This window comes from Salvelinus alpinus, chromosome 2 (genome assembly GCF_045679555.1).
Source record: "Salvelinus alpinus chromosome 2, SLU_Salpinus.1, whole genome shotgun sequence".
NCBI classification, from domain to species: domain Eukaryota; kingdom Metazoa; phylum Chordata; class Actinopteri; order Salmoniformes; family Salmonidae; genus Salvelinus; species Salvelinus alpinus.
Genome location: NC_092087.1, coordinates 41,090,153 through 41,107,413, shown reverse-complemented (window position 1 = coordinate 41,107,413; position 17,261 = coordinate 41,090,153). Strand labels below are relative to the sequence as shown.

Genomic DNA, 17,261 nt, shown 5'->3' with positions numbered 1-17,261 from the left:
TTTGTGTACCTATTTAGGATACATCACCATGAAGAGAATGACATTCATATCCATAATTATGCATTTCCGTGTAGTTCAGATCAGGGACCCATGATGAAGTTCCGTTACTGCAATTCCATTACCTGGTGTAAATCCACTTCACTTACTGCAGTTCAATAACCAAAATATTTTTTCAAAGAGTACCTGAGTACCAGAGAGCTGGCGTACTCCAACAGACTCTTCAATTCTAGCCTGTTATTTTTGTTGCTAAAATGTTTTTGGTGCCGAATCACTATTAATAGCAATGCTGGCATTTGTCTGATAATAGACATTTACTGTCATTAAATGTTTGTCAGCGCTTGTTGGTTGTAGCCTTCTCTTGAGTCAGCAAATGTGTCCCAAACGGCCCCCTATTCCCTATGTAGTGCACTACTTTTGACTAGGGCTAAGACGACACCAGTATCGCAATATTTTCTTCCATGGTAAAACTGAAAACATGAAGCAGACCAAACTCTGGTCCTTTAAAAACTTGCTGTATCTAAATTTGTGTGTGCTATAGCTTGGAAAATAAATACAACATAATAGGGTTGAATAGAGGGAACCGAGTTACTGAGATTTTCCTGGGGCGGCAGGTAGCCTAGTGGTTAGAGCGTTGTTTGCTTGACCGAAAGGTTGCTAGATCGAATCCCTGAGCTGACAAGGTAAAATTCTGTCGGTCTGCACCTGAACAAGGCAGTTAACCCACTGTTCCTAGGCCATCATTGTAAATAAGAATTTGTTCTCAACTGACTTGCCTAGTTTAACAAACTCACTCCCTTTTCCTGGGATAACAGCACAAACTGTCAATTATAATACATAATTTCTATGAACACCATGGATTACAGCCTCGAGTCTTCCTGGGTATGACGCTACAAGCTTGGCACACGTGTATTTGGGGAGTTTCTCCCATTCTTCTCTGCAGATCCTCTCAAGCTCTGTCAGGTTGGATGGGGAGCGACGCTGCACAGCTATTTTCAGGTCTCCAGAGATGTTCGATAGGGTTAAATCCAGGTTCTGGCTAGGCCACTCATGGACATTCAGAGACTTGTCCCGAAGCCACTCCTGCGTGGTCTTGGCTGTATGCTTATGGTGTCCTGTTGAAAGGTAAACCTTCACCCCAGTATGAGGTCCTGAGCGCTCTGGAGCAGGTTTTCATCAAGGATCTCTCTGTACTTTCCTCTGTTCATCTTTCCCTCGATCCTGACTAGTCTTCCAGATCCTGCCGCTGAAAAACATCCCCACAGCATGATGCTGCCACCACCATGCTTCACCGTAGGGATGGTGCCAGGTTTTCTCCAGACGTGATTAGAGGTCGACCGATTATGATTTTTCAACGCCGATACCGATTATTGGGGGACCAAAAAAAAGCCGATACCGATTAATCGGCCAATTTTTTTGTTGTTGTATTTTTTTGTATTTGTATTAATTTTTTTAATACATTTATTTTATTTTGATTTAATTTAGATTTTTTTAAATGTATTTATTTGTAATAATGACAATTACATCAATACTTATTTTAACTTAATATAATACATCAATAAAATCAATTTAGCCTCAAATAAATAATGAAACATGTTCAATTTGGTTTAAATAATGCAAAAAGAAAAGTGTTTGAGAAGAAAGTAAAAGTGCAATATGTGCCATGTAAGAAAGCTAACGTTTAAGTTCCTTGCTCAGAACATGAGAACATATGAAAGCTGGTGGTTCCTTTTAACATGAGTCTTCAATATTCCCAGGTAAGAAGTTTTAGGTTGTAGTTATTATAAGAATTATAGGACTATTTCTCTCTATACCATTTGTATTTCATTAACCTTTGACTATTGGATGTTCTTATAGGCACTTTAGTATTGCCAGTGTAACAGTATAGCTTCCATCCCTCTCCTTGCCGCTACCTGGGCTCGAACCAGGAACACAACGACAACAGCCACCCTCGAAGCAGCGTTACCCATGCAGAGCAAGGGGAATAACTACTCCAAGTCTCAGAGCGAGTGGCGTTTGAAACGCTATTAGCGCACCCCGCTAACTAGCTAGCCATTTCACATCGGTTACACCAGCCTAATCTCGGGAGTTGATAGGCTTGAAGCACAGCGAAGAGCTTTTGGCAAAACGCATTAAAGTGCTGTTTGAATGAATGCTTACGAGCCTGCTGCTGCCTACCACCACTCAGTCAGACTGCTCTATCAAATCATAGACTTAGTTATAACATAATAACACACAGAAATACGAGCCTTAGGTCATTAACTTCTCTGGGATATGTGGGACGCTAACGTCCCACTTGGCCAAAAGCCAGTAAAAATGCAGCGCGCCAAATTCAAATAAATTACTATAAAAATCAAACTTTCATGAAATCACACATGAAAGACACCAAATTAAAGCTACACATGTTGTGAATCCAGCCAACATGTCTGATTTCAAAAAGGATTTACGGCGAAAGCACAGCAAACGATTATGTTAGGTCAGTACATAGCCACAGAAAAACACAGCCATTTTCCCAGCCAAAGATAGGAGTAAAGAAAAGCAGAAATAGAGATAAAATGAATCACTAACCTTTGATGATCTTCATCAGATGACACTCATAGGACATCATGTTACACAATACATGTATGTTCTGTTCGATAATGTGCATATTTATATCCACAAATCTCAGTTTACATTGGCGCCATGTTCAGAAATGCCTCCAAAATATCCAGAGAAATTGCAGCGAGCCACATCAAATAACAGAAATACTCATCATAAACTTTGATATAAGATACATGTTTTACATAGAATTAAAGATACACTTGTTCTTAATGCAACCTCTGTGTCAGATTTCAAAAAAACTTTACGGAAAAAGCAAACCATGCAATAAGCTGAGACGGCGCTCAGATATAAACAACATTTCTCCGCCATGTTGGAGTCAACAGAAATACGAAATTACATCATAAATATTCCCTTACCTTTGATGATCTTCATCAGAATGCACTCCCAGGAATCCTAGTTCCACAATAAATTGTTGTTTTGTTCAATAATGTCCATTATTTATGTCCAAGTAGCTACTTCTGTTAGCACGTATAGTACACATATCCAAACGCTCGCGCAGATCCAGGCGAACATCGGACGAAAACTTCAAAAAGTTATATTACAGGTCGAATAAACTTGTCAAACTAAGTAGAGAATCAATCTTTAGGATGTTGTTATCATAAATATTCAATAACGTTCCAACCGGAGAATTCCTTTGTGTCTATAGAAGTAATGGAACGCAAGTCGATATCATGTGGAATGCGCGTGACCAGGAACTGGCGCTCTGCCAGACCACTGCCTCAAACACCTCCCATCCGGCCCCAAATCACAGTAGAGGATTCATTCAACGTTCTACAGACTGTTGACATCTAGTGGAAGGCGTAGGAAGTGCAAACAGATCCATATCTTACTGGGATTTGAATAGGCGATGAGTTGAAAATCAACCAGCCTCAGAGTTCTCACTTCCTGTTTGGGTTTTTTCTCAGGTTTTTGCCTGCCATATGAGTTCTGTTATACTCACAGACATCATTCAAACAGTTTTAGAAACTTCAGAGTGTTTTATATCCAATAGTAATAATAATATGCATATATTAGCATCTGTGACAGAGCAGGAGGCAGTTCACACTGGGAACGCTATTCATCCAAAGTGAAAATGCTGCCCCCTATCCTAGAGAAGTTAATATGGTTGAATCCGGAAACTATCATCTCGAAAACAAGACGTTTATTCTTTCAGTGAAATACGGAACCGTTCCGTATTTTATCTAACGGGTGGCATCCATAAGTCTACATATTCCTGTTACATTGCACAACTTTCAATGTTATGTCATAATTATGTACAATTCTGGCAAATTAGGCGGCCCAAACTGTTGCATATACACTGACTCTGCGTGCAATGAACGCAAGAGAAGTGGCACAATTTCACCTGGTTAATATTGCCTGCTAACCTGGATTTCTTTTAGCTAAATATGCAGGTTTAAAAATATATACTTCTGTGTATTGATTTTAAGAAAGGCATTGATGTTTATGGTTAGGTACACATTGCAGCAACGATACGCACCGTATCGATTATATGCAACGCAGGACACGCTAGATAAACTAGTAATATCATCAACCATGTGTAGTTACCTAGTGATTATGATTGATTGATTGTTTTTTATAAGATAAGTTTAATGCTAGCTAGCAACTTACCTTGGCTTCTACTGCATTCGCGTAACAGGCACACTCCTCGTGGAGTGCAATGTTATCAGGTGGTTAGAGCGTTGGACTAGTTAACTGTAAGGTTGCAAGATTGAATCCCCCGAGCTGACAAGGTAAAAATCTGTCGTTCTGCCCCTCAACGAGGCAGTTAACCCACCGTTCCTAGGCAGTCATTGTAAATAAGAATGTGTTCTTAACTGACTTGCCTAGTTAAATAAAGATTAAATAAAGGTGTAAAAAATAAAAATAAAAAAGATTCGATTTCCGATTTGTTATGAAGACTTGAAATCGTCCCTAATGACCTCTAGACGTGATGCTTGGCATTCAGGCCAAAGAATTCAAACCTGGTTCAGACCAGAGAATCTTGTTTATTATGGTCTGAGAGTCCTTTAGGTGCCCGTTGGCAAAATCCAAGTGGGCTGTCATGTGCCTTTTACTGAGGAGTGGCTTCTATCTGGCCACTCTACCGTAAAGGCCTGATTGGTGGAGTGCTGCAGAGAGGGCTGTCCTTCTAGAAGGTTCTCCCATCTCCACAGAGGAACTCTGGAGCTCTGTCAGAGTGAGCATTGGGTTCTTGGTCACCTCCCTGACCAAGGCCCTTCTTCCCCGATTGCTCAGTTTGGCCAGGCGGCCAGCTCTAGGAAGAGTCTTGGTGGTTCCAAACTTCTTCCATTTAAGAATTATGGAGGACACTGTGTTCTTGGGGACCTTCAATGCTACAGAATTGTTTAGGTACCCTTCCCCAGATCTGTGCCTCAACACAATCTTGTCTTGGACCTCTACAGACAATTCCTTCGACCTCATGGCTTGGTCTTTGCTCTTTAAAAAGAAAAGGAGAGCCGCACACTCTAGGTCAGATGCAATAATTGAATAACCTAATATCCAACGTTTCGACAGACAAGCGGTCTTCATCAGGGTACAATGACAAACTGCGAGTCACTAGTTTATATAGTGTCAAAGGACACACACAGGTGTCTGTAATCATTGCTGGGTGTGGCCTGAATATTGGTTCATGCTCAAATATAAAAAGAACACACAAAAAATCATGAATGATAGCACACGATCATAGATACAATTTGGCTATATAGGCCTACAAACATTTACAATGAATAGCAAAACCACAAGAATGTTGTCACGTTCCTGACCTGTTTTCCTTTGTTTTGTATTCATTTTAGTTGGTCAGGGCGTGAGTTGGGTGGGTTTGTCTATGTTTGTATTTCTATGTTGGGAGTTCGGCCTGGTATGATTCTCAATCAGAGACAGCTGTCAATCGTTGTCCCTGATTGAGAGTCATACTTAGGCAGCCTGGGTTTCACCTGTGTTTTGTGGGTGTTTGTTTCCTGTGTCAGTGTTTGGACCACACAGGACTGTTTAAGGTTAGTCACGTTTGTTATTTTGTAGGTTTAAGTGTTTTCTTGTTGTTTCATTAAATCATGAACACTTACCTCTCCGCATCTTGGTCTGATCCATGCTCCTCCTCGTCTGAGGAGGAGAACGACATTGACAGCCTTAACAAATGTTCAAATCAAAGTCTACGTTGAGACCGAAGGGAGCAAGGGTCTTTAAATTAAAGATCCAGGCAGCCTCTCGTTTTAACAATAAATTGTTCAGGTCACCCCCTCTCCTAGGGAGGATGAGTTGTTTGATGCCGATATAACTTAGGGACAAAATTGATAGGTTCACTCCCAAAATGTCGGCCGCAACTGGGTAAGTCGAGTTTTTGCACCTAAGGGTGCTACGATGCTCCAAGATTCGTGCTTTTATTTTGCGCTTTCTTTTACCCACAATTTTTACCACAAGGAGAAGTTATAAGGTAAATAACTGCCTTAGTGGAGCACGTGATAACACCTTTGATTGGGATCGGTTTCCCTGTTTAGGGGTATTTTGAAGGATCTACGTTTGTAAGTGCCATTGCATTGAGTGCAGCCATTACACTTATAGTTTCCATCCAGTAGAGGCACAAATAGATGTTGTGCAGGGATATTTTGGGGAGGTAAATCAGAGTTTACCAATTGATCTCTGAGAATTCTGCCCCGTGAGAATACGATCAAGGGAGGAGGGCCCAAAAACACATTACCGATACTGTCATCGGATCTTAGAATGTGCCAGTGTTTGAACAATTCCCTTAATTTGTTCAGATCACTGGTTTTTGCTCTAACATGCACTGTCAAGTGTGGGACCTTTATATAGACAGGTGTGTGTGCCTTTCCAACTCATGTCCAATCAATTGAATTTACCACAGGTTATTTTATTTTAATTTATTAGGATCTCTTTTAGTCCTCATTTGGACTAATTTTCCAAGAGTCCTTAATCATTAAAATAAAATGTATATACAATGACATTTTCACATATAACACACTGTTACAGTCAAAATACTCTGACATATTGACCAGATAAATACTCTGTCTAAAAGATAGATTGATTATTCGTCTACTGTAGTCCAGCACAACTTTCCTATGTGTTATATTTAAATGGTTTTAAAGTATTGTTTGAATTTATATATTGGAAGGTTTCTGGTTTGCTCAGATAAATTATTACATTTCTTTATTGCTCTAAATCGAAATGTTATTTTGCCTATTTCTCTTCTCTGTCTGGATAACACATCGATGGTGGACAATCTATTCTTAGTATTTACTGAATGTATGTCTCTTACCAACTGAATATTGTTGTGAATAGAGTTTGGCTGTTTTTTCAATTATCTTGTTGATTGATGACCAACCAAGAGCATTAAACATGACTACAACAGAAAATCCATATCTCCACCTTAAAACAATCCTTGCTGCTTTGTTCTGTGCAATCTGCAGCCTCCTAATTTCACTTGCTGATGCATTTCCCCAGACCACAGAACAGTAGTTCACATGACTCTCAATTAATGCTTGGGTTATTTGCTTAAGAATCTTTCTCTGTAAATATTTAGCTATCCTTCTGATCATGCATGCATTTATTTTTTTCTGTTTTTGAGTTATTTGAGACTACCTTGATAAGCAGTTGTCTAGCTGCACTCCTAGTAGTTTGGTTTCTGCCACTTCCTCAATTTGTACTCCCCCATATTTAATTTAATCCCATGCTGTGTTGGCCTTTTCCTGGTGGAACAGACCAATATAACCTTGGTTTTCTTGGTGTTCAAAACAAGTTTGTAACAGCAAACCCACTCCCTGATATTTATCAGATCTACTTGTAGAGCTTGCTGTACCTGTTGAACCGATTGTCTTACTGTATAAATTGTAGTATCATCTGAAAATATAGTAGCTTGAGTTTCAGATAAGACATAAGGAAGGTCATTGGTATATATTAAGTAAAGAAGTGGCCCAAGGCAGCTGCCCTGCGGTATTCCACAGTTTAAAGCATGAGGGGAAGAAAAATAACCATTGATATAGGTGGACTGTTTCCTATCAGTTAGATATGACTGTACCCAATTCAATGCTACCTTCTTAAAAACATAATGCAATAATTTTGTAAATTATTTAATAATCCACTAAATCAAATGCTACTCTAAAATCTAAAAATAGTACACCCACAAACCTGCCATTATCCATAGCATTGAGCCTCTGGTCAGTCATGTCAACCAATGCAGTAGTAGTGGAATGGGTTTTGCGATAAGCTTGCTGATTGACTGTAATCAGATCATTCTTTTCCATGTACTCCCATATTTGTCTACTCACAATACCCTCCAATATCTTACTGAATGAAGGGAGTAGACTAATTGGTCGACTATTGGCAGGAGTAATGGGTTCTTTGCTGTATTTCGGGATAGGACCCAGTTTAGCATGCTTCCATACATTTGCAAACGTCCCCTTTTCCACTGTAATCTGGCGAGCAGCAATCAAGTTGTAGAAACATCTCAAGGATGATCAATGGAAACAGGATGTACCTGAGCTCTATTTCAACTCTCATAGTAAAGGTTCTGAATACTTATCTAAATAAGATATTTCTGTTTTTGAATATCTTTGCAAAAAGTAATGAACTTGTTTTCGCTTTGTTATTATGGGGTATTGTGTGTAGATTTATTTATTTTTTTAATCAATTTTAGAATAACGCTGTAACGTAACAAAGTGTGGAAAAAGTCAACGAGTCTGAATACTTCCCGAATGCACTGTAACTGTTGAAAGTGAGGAAGGATGAAGCAACAAGAGAGAGAGTAATACGCACATCATTAGGGGAAATATTATAAAATATATATATGCGCCAGCCTACTAAATATAAAACTGTACATTTCGAAATTAAATTCAAATTAACTAGCTTATAATTGTAACGTTGTGGGACGCATGTCCTGCACCAGTATTGCATGTTCTCTTCCATCTTCATGGTTTGATCGAGTTGCGTAATTCTACTTTAATACAGTACAGTAGGCCTAATACAGTCCACACTCAAAAAGATTAGCCTACTGGAGCTTGTTCCATTTATCTATGGGCTTTTCTGTTTTTCTGTAGTGTGTCATGTGCTACCCATGTGCTGAATAACAGCACAATCCTTTTGGGCTCGGGCTCATGAAATGTCTTAAACTCGTAAAATATCTTTACTGTATGGTTCAGTGTGCATCAGACTTGAATTTTCATTCCTACAACATTTGTAATCAAGTCCAGACATATTTATATGCTTTAGAATGACATTTCTGGTTTTGGTCGGAAATACTGGGTTACCCAGGAGTAAAGTGATTTATTCTCGGGATGGAACATTTTGTAAAATAACTGGAAAATATTCAACCCTACAACATGTTTCTTTCCAACATTAGTGCTGTTTTCCTAAAGTTAAATGCGCTTCGTGTTTTGTTTTCTTGCCACGATATTAACGAGTGTTGAGATACTGGTAGCGTCCTGACCCTACTTTTGACCAAGGCTCGTAGTCACTACATAGGGAATAGGGTGCTTTTTGTGACTCAGTCAGTCAGTCAGTGACTTTTTATACTTCCTCCTCTCGTGCCTCCCAGATGCCTGAGTGTGTAAATGGAGTCGACTCCCTCTGACCCTGTGAACTGAGCTCATGCAGAAATAGACCCACACTGAGAGCAGGATCGGTTTCCTGCCTGCTCTGATCTGTCAGCCCTGGTAAAGACTAGGGAGGGAGGCCTGAAGGATATATTCTAGTGACAACAGGATTCTCCTCTAGAGAGCGATATGGAAGACATATAATGGCCGTCGGAGATGAAGCCTAGTCCTGGAATAAAAAACAAGCCCAATGGAGAATCTCCGTTACTCCAGGACTAGGCTTAATTGGTGTCTGGAAAACCGGCCTTAAGGGTATACTTAAGCGATAAGGCCTGAGGGAGTGTGGTATATGGCCAATATACCATGGCTACGGGCTGTTTTTATGCACAACGCAACACGGAGTGCCTGTATTACAGCCCTTAGCTGTGGTATATTGGCAATATACCACAAACAGCAGAGGGGCCTTATTGCTATTATAAACTGGTTACCAGTGTAATTAGAGCAGTAAATACATATTTTGTCATACCCATGGTATACGGTATGATATACCATGGCTTTCAGCCAATCAGCATTCAGGACTCGAACCACCCAGTTTAAAATGGTTATCAGAGAGGGTGAGTGTAGGTCTACTTGTTGTGGGTGTTAGTTAGTGATTGAGATTGACTGGAAGACTCATGATTGCAAATGAAAGTAGTCCCGGAGAAGTCTGTTTAGGGGTAAGGGATTTCATTTTTGTGTCTTCTCTCTATCCCATATTAAAACACTCAGTAACTTATATTCTAGGTGTGGGTATTCCCATATGGGTTTCACCTGCTGTGAGTTTATTTACACATTTGTTGATATTGTTTTTGTTCCTTCTCTCCCTAGGCCAGGTGAACAAATCTTCCCCAAAGAAGCCTCGGAGCCGAAATATCTTCAAAGCGCTCTTCTGTTGCCTCCGAGCACAGGATGCCCCTCAGCCTCCACCCCCTGCCCAGGATACCTTACTTCCTCCTGAGGACAATGGGACGATCGCCAAGGTAACAAACAGCTGCCCCCCCCCCCCCCCCCCCCCGACAAACTGAAAGTTGGGCTGGTTGAGTACACTGATGAGTAGCTTATAGGAAAACCTGGCATTAGTGTAGTAGACCAACTTCTGTCCAAGAGGCTATGGCAAGTAGTGATGCAATTTACATCAGAATTGGTCTTAAAAAGTGGCAAATTTGATGAAATGTCATGTTAGATAAATCGGAGTAAATGGAGAATAAAGGCTAGATGGAGATTTTATAACTTCTCCCTGACAGATAAATTGGTCTTCATGCTCTACATTCTTATTTCCTCAGATTCAGTATTATTCTGTCTGTTTTCACACTGTTCAGTACTCTAGATAAACCATGTAATTACTATATTAAATGGCTAATGTGGCCTAATATGAATCACTATGGCTCAATTAATGTAATTTACCAACTAAAGTAGAGCTGGGCTGATCCATACAGTACAACACTTGTATTTGGGTCAGTGGGTAAACATAACTACATCCCAAATGTCACCTTGTTTTCTGTGTAGTGCACTACTTTTTACCAGGGCCCACAGGGCTTTGGTCAAAATTAAGGCACTTTTTATGGAATAGGGTGCCATTCGGGACGCATCCCATGTCATTACCCTGCAGATTAATATCTGTGATTCTGAATTACAGTTCCTCTTAGCTTAATTACTCATGTTCCCACACCATGTTCAGATGTTAGACTGCTCATGAACATCACAAGAATTCAGTCAATCCCCAGTTCACTTAAGTCTTCTGAATTTAATTGGGCCAAGATAATAGGGTGTAGATATAAATAAATATAATTAAATTATTCAAATGCGACAGTTGAAACTACCACGCTTCCCAGATCTTCCCCCGTATTTATTTATTTATTAGAACTACTATATATTGTAGGGTGTCCAAACAAAACGCATATTTTGACCATGGGTAAAATGTTAATTGTATAGATAATCCTCTAAGAAAACCAATGGTCCAAACCTCATGTCTTTATCATAATCGGTTCAAAAGTTAGTTTTTGCCCTTGTAAGATGGACAACTAAATGGAGGCCAGAGAAAGAGTGGTCAGAAGTAAGGAAAATTGCACAGCATCATGTCAGCTAGGCTGGATGCTGTGAGAGAATGATTAAACTCGTCATCTTTCATCTCGAATCTGCAGGATATAAACAATTTAGGTAAAAGAGATCGATTTTGAGACGTAGTATTTTCAACCGAGCACTGAGCTTACTGCAAGCTTTTTATTTTCAAACCTTTTACATTTAATTCATCCCATGCCATACTTATTTAGATTTTTGCAACCCACGAAAACAACTTGAAGACTACCATCACAACATGTAAAATCCACAAAAGGAGCTCGGTGCTTATTATTGGATGTAGTAGGTTACGAAATCCGACTTTTTGTACACTGTTAATGAAATGTTCGATAAATAGGCCACTGAATGATTCAGAACATGGATAATCATATTTGTCGTGTTAAATGTATTTTATAACATAAGGAAGTGAAATTTCCTCTCGTGTGTTTTCACCCACCCTGGGCATAGTGGATGGACACCCTATATTGATGACACTGGTTTAGTTAACATGCTGGTCAATGGGCTTTTTAAATGTGAGCTGTTTAGACTAAGGCTAACACCTTAAACTCTCCCCTGTGCTAACTAAGCACCCTCTTCGACTGATGATGCTTCAACTGTTTACCAAACAGTCAGTAAAAAAAAAAAAACACCTGTCTGTTATGTTTGACTATATAACATAGATTAACACGACCGTGTGGACCTCGCTGTTCTTCTGTTAAAAGTGTTCAGCGAGAGAGCATGGCTAGGTTTAGAATAGATAGGCAGGCAACTTGTAGACGGCAGCACATTTAGACCGAAGAGTAAAATATTTTGGTTGCGGAAATTAAGCTACTTTTCTCCCAACGCTAGGCTGTATTAGGCCTGTCCTCAAGCTAATAAAATACTTTGTTGCTGATATGTAGCCTAATGCTTGTTTGTCTTCTACTAGGCACAGTTCAGAACTGTCATGGATATAGGCCTAGAATAGATGTTTGTGTTGAGCCCTGTTGGTGGGTTTGGGATGGATGCGTGGGAGTTGACTCTAGAACCTAGTTAATGGTCTTTCATCTCTCTGTTTAGCTTGATCTACTTCAAAACCTTCGCTACCAGTTTCAAGTACGTAAAGGACAATATCATTGTGGTTTTTGTGGAAGTTAGAACTATACTGAAAGGGGTTAAATTAAACTGTCACATTGGGGATGATACTCAGGCAAATGTTTGTTATGACAGTTTTTTTGTTATTTTGATCCATTATCTTCAGACATGTTATACACAGCTGTTAAATGCTATTGTATTTGGGATGGATAAGGAAATTAATTCAGTTTTGCAGGACAGTGCATTGTGCAATAGGATACGTGTTTTCAATTTTTATTGTAGATGGGCCATAGGTTATTTTTCTGAAACTCACATTGAACGTGATTCCTGTATAGAATTGTACCAGAGTCCCAGGTTATTAGATGATGGATCCCCTCTGGAATCTGTCATCAAGTGTGGGGTGTGATGGGTATTCAGGTACTGCAGGGGGTCTGAGAAAATGTTATTATTATTTTTTATTATTATTGTTATTTTAATGTTTTTATGAATATCGCTAACAGAATAAACAAATGTTTAATTACATACCTACAGTAGAATAGAGGATAATATCTTCATTCTAATAATGCCCACTTTATTTCTCAAGTCCTAATATTGAGCATGTTACACTCATTGAAGCCAATTACACTCACAGGAGTATCTACCCTAGGCTTTGAAAAAGCACCCGTGAATAGGCTACCTGTGCGGCACACAGCTGGTAAGCTTTCTTGGCTTGGACATACATTTTTGCCAACACATTGCTTACCTTTGTTTTACCAGCTAAACAGCTGCTTTTAGCGAAAATGTTTTTGGAGTTACCCTTCTAGCTAATAGGCTATGTTAGAGTTTACACTTCCTCTTCCAATTATAATGTGGGGAGATCAAAATAATGAAAAACTATTCACAATCTATTAATTTAAAAATGTTAATTACTTCTCCTTGCCATTCACCTGATAAGACAAGAAAAACTATCTTGTGATGGTGTCCCTGACATGCCGGTTTGCCTGGGAGAGGGTCCCTGGGCAAGAGAAGGTTCGACACAGGGAAAAGTGTAATCTGGTGGCCAAACATGTTACTACAGTGCACTCTGAACATAAGAATCCTAGATATAAGAATGAACCACTTACAGTGGTTTTAAACGGTGGGACAGAAGTATTTCTAAACTGTAATCAACAATGGCCACTTACTTACTGGGACTTATGTGATTTTTATAGCCAATGCGATTCTTACAAGGCTGGTGCACTGTAATGTGAAAAAGAGAGGAGGATGAGTGCAACATGTAATGGTGCAGGCTGGGTAATGTGGTTCCTTTTTGACCTCCCCACCTCTACCCTGCCTCTACCGTCCTACTCCTCTCCCTACCCTTCTCCCTGTCCCGCACCTTTCAGGTCCCAGAGACCAGTCTACTGCCAGAGGTAACCCCTGAGGATGAGGGCAAGATCTGTGTGGTCATTGACCTGGATGAAACGCTGGTGCACAGCTCCTTCAAGGTAACACACACACACTTAATAAGAAACGGTGCTATTGGAAAACCTTGACCTATTATCTCACCACATATGAAGAATTCCGAGATATGTTGTTTTGATCCTGTGCAGGCCAGGGCAGATGATCATGCAGTATATACAGTTGAAGTCGGAAATTTACATACACTTAGGTTGGAGTCATTAAAACTCGTTTTTCAACCACTCCACAAATTTCTTGAACGCAAACTATAGTTTTGGCAAGTCGGTTAGGACATCTACTTTGTGCATGACAGAAGTAATTTTTCCAATGATTGTTTACAGACAGATTATTTCACTTATAATTCACTGTATCCTAATAACAGTGGGTCAGAAATGTACATACACTAAATTGACTGTGCCTTTAAACAGCTTGGAAAATTCTAGAAAATTATGTCATGGCTTTAGAAGCTTCTGATAGGCTAATTGACATTGTTTGAGTCAATTGGAGGTGTACCTGTGGATGTATTTCAAGGCCTACCTTCAAACTCAGTGCCTCTGCTTGACATCATGTGAAAAGCAAAATAAATCAGCCAAGACCTCAGAAAATAATTGTAGACCTCCACAAGTCTGGTTCATCCTTGGGAGCAATTTCCAAATGCCTGAAGGTACCACGTTAATCTGTACAAACAATAGTACGCAAATATAAACACCATGGGACCACGCAGCCGTCATACCGCTCAGGAAGGAGAAGTGTTCTGTCTCCTAGAGATGAACAGACTTTGGTGCGAAAAATGCAAATCAATCCCAGAACAACAGCAAAGGACCTTGTGAAGATTCTGGAGGAAACCGATACAAAAGTATCTATATCCACAGTAAAACGAGTCCTACATCGACATAACCTGAAAGGCCGCTCAGCAAGGAAGACGCCACTGCTCCAAAACCACCATAAAAAGCCAGACTACAGTTTGCAACTGCACATGGGGACTAAGATCGTACTTTTTGGAGAAATGTCCTCTGGTCTGATGAAACAAAAATAGAACTGTTTGGCCATAATGACCATCGTTATGTTTGGAGGGAAAAGGGAGAGGCTTTGCAAGCCGAAGAACACCATTCCAACCGTGAAGCACGGGGGTGGCAGAGTCATGTTGTGGAGGTGCTTTGCTGCAGGAGGGACTGGTGCACTTCACAAAATAGATGGCATCATGAGGTAGGAAAATTATGTGGATATATTGAAGCAACATCTCAAGACATCAGTCAGGAAGTTAAAGCTTGGTCGCAAATGGGTCTTCTAAATGTACAATGACCCCAAGCATACTTCCAAAGTTGTGACAAAATGCCTTAAGGACAACAAAGTCAAGGTATTGGAGTGGCCATCACAAAGCCCTGACCTCAATCCTATAGAAAATTTGTGGGCAGAACTGAAAAAACGTGTGTGAGCAAGGAGGCCTACAAACCTGACTCAGTTACACCAGCTCTTCAGGAGGAATGGGACAAAATATACCCAACCTATTGTGGGAAGCTTGTGGAAGGCTACCTGAAACATTTGACCCAAGTTAAACAGTTTAAAGGCAATGCTACCAAACACTAGTTGAGTGTATGTAAACTTCTGACCCACTGGGAATGTGATGAACGGAATAAAATCTGAAATAAATCATTCTCTCTACTATTATTCTGACATTTCACATTTTTTAAATATAGTGGTGATCCTAACTGACCTAAGACAGGGAATTTTTACTAAGATTAAATGTCAGGAATTTTGAAAACTGAGTTTAAATGTATCTGGCTAAGGTGTATGTAAACTTCCAACTTCAACTGTAACTCTTACTTCACTTGTTTGCAACAACAGGTTGTAATCTCGTGGCTCAGTTGGTAGAGCATTGCACTTGCAATGCCAGGGTTGTGGGTTCGATTCCCACGGGGGGCCTGTACAAAACGACATTTTACAAAATGACTTTTTTGGCCGATACCGGTATCCAATATTTACCTTGCCAAAACAATTATGCTGATGATTTACAATTTTTGCAGCCTTTTAAGCATTCTAGTACAGTTAAATAGTTAACACACACACATGGACGCAGCGGTCTAAGGCACTGCATCTCAGTGCAAGAGGCGTCACTACAGTCCCTGGTTCGAATCCAGGCTGTATCACATGGTAAGTCCTTGCAACCATAACTGTTTATGAATTTGAGTGGTTACATTTCCCCAGCCTCATCCCAATTTGTTTTTACATAAACGGGCGCGGGGAAAGTTCTTTGTTATTGTGTTTTTTTACTGGTGGCCTAGTGGTTAGAGCGTTGGGCCAGTATCCGGAAGGTTGCTAGATCGAATCCCCGAGCTGACAAGGTAATAATCTGTCATTCTACCCCTGAACAAAGCACTGTTCCTAGGCCGTCATTGTAAATAAGAATTTGTTCTTAACTGACTTGCCTAGTTAAAATAACGGTTAAATAAAAAAATCCGTCCGTGATTGGGAGTCGGCTCACAATTGGCGGTAAAAAAATAATTTGTTTTTAACGGACTTGCCTAGTTAAGTAAAGGTTACACACACCATACTGACCAATAATGTATTTTGTTGGCATTTACGTATGTTCCCATTACCAGCAAAACATATTCAAAACCTATTTCTTTCACTTACTTGATGTGCTGTTTCGTTGGTCATTTGTTCAGTTGTGTCATTCTCAACCAGGATTTCTATGGAACGCCGTTTGGGTCTTTGCGTGTCTTATTTGATTCTTATTTGATTAATGGTGGTAGGACCATCTATGTGAAGCTAGCCACAATAAGGATTAGCCACATCAGTGGATTTTGAGGTTAGCCTTCAAAATAAAAGTATGGTGTAATTCTACTATTTGTATTAATTTGATCCCTGTCAATGACATACTTTTATTTTGAAGGCAAACCGCAAATTCCACTATTGTCCTTATTGTGGCTAGCTTCACAACACATAACCTGCCCGGTTGAGCCTCACTAGCCAGATGAAGCTAGCTGACTGCTTATAACGTTAGCTTTGGGCAACAGGGTTAAGTAGCTGGCTAGCTATAATTTTCATGAACTGAAGTTCAATTTCAATAGGCGAACAACAAGTGGCAACCTTGCTAATACTTACTCATAAGGTTTCCTAAATCATTGCTGAGAATAATGAAAATGACTGCAGTTTCTACTGGTCATTGTTTTCAGGCTGGTTGTATTGGTGCTAGCTAGGTACCAAGCTAAAGCTAGCCACCCTATAAGTTGCTTTCGAACAAATTATGCTTTATTACCAACGCGGTATTGTAAACACATCGTTCGTGTCCGGTGTTTGCTTGTTTGTAGACTTTTTTGTACAGCTTAGACAGTGCTACTGTATCTTTTTTGACACGCAAAGACCCAAACGGCGTTCCATAGTATGTATGTCGTGAAGCTAATAGCAGTGACGCTGTTACTATGTAACTCCGGTAGGGCAACATCTGAAAAATAGCACACTTTGTAGTGTGTACCGGTGCTCGACCAGTCGGCGAAAGCCAACAAACCCAACGACAGAGAACGGTTGATTGTC

At 39.9% G+C, this 17,261-nt stretch overlaps 1 protein-coding gene across 2 annotated transcripts in view; it reads left to right on the top strand.

The window, feature by feature from the left end:
* Positions 1 to 17,261, top strand: part of LOC139561374 (carboxy-terminal domain RNA polymerase II polypeptide A small phosphatase 2-like) — a 38,843-nt gene that overhangs the window by 14,293 nt on the left and 7,289 nt on the right. Inside the window, exons 2-4 of one of the 2 annotated variants that reach the window (XM_071378414.1) lie at positions 10,008 to 10,159; positions 12,294 to 12,329; positions 13,673 to 13,774. In XM_071378414.1, the coding sequence (XP_071234515.1) occupies positions 10,008 to 10,159; positions 12,294 to 12,329; positions 13,673 to 13,774 (290 nt within the window). The remainder of the gene's footprint in view (positions 1 to 10,007; positions 10,160 to 12,293; positions 12,330 to 13,672; positions 13,775 to 17,261) is intronic. The other variant, XM_071378424.1, reaches the window with a different exon arrangement.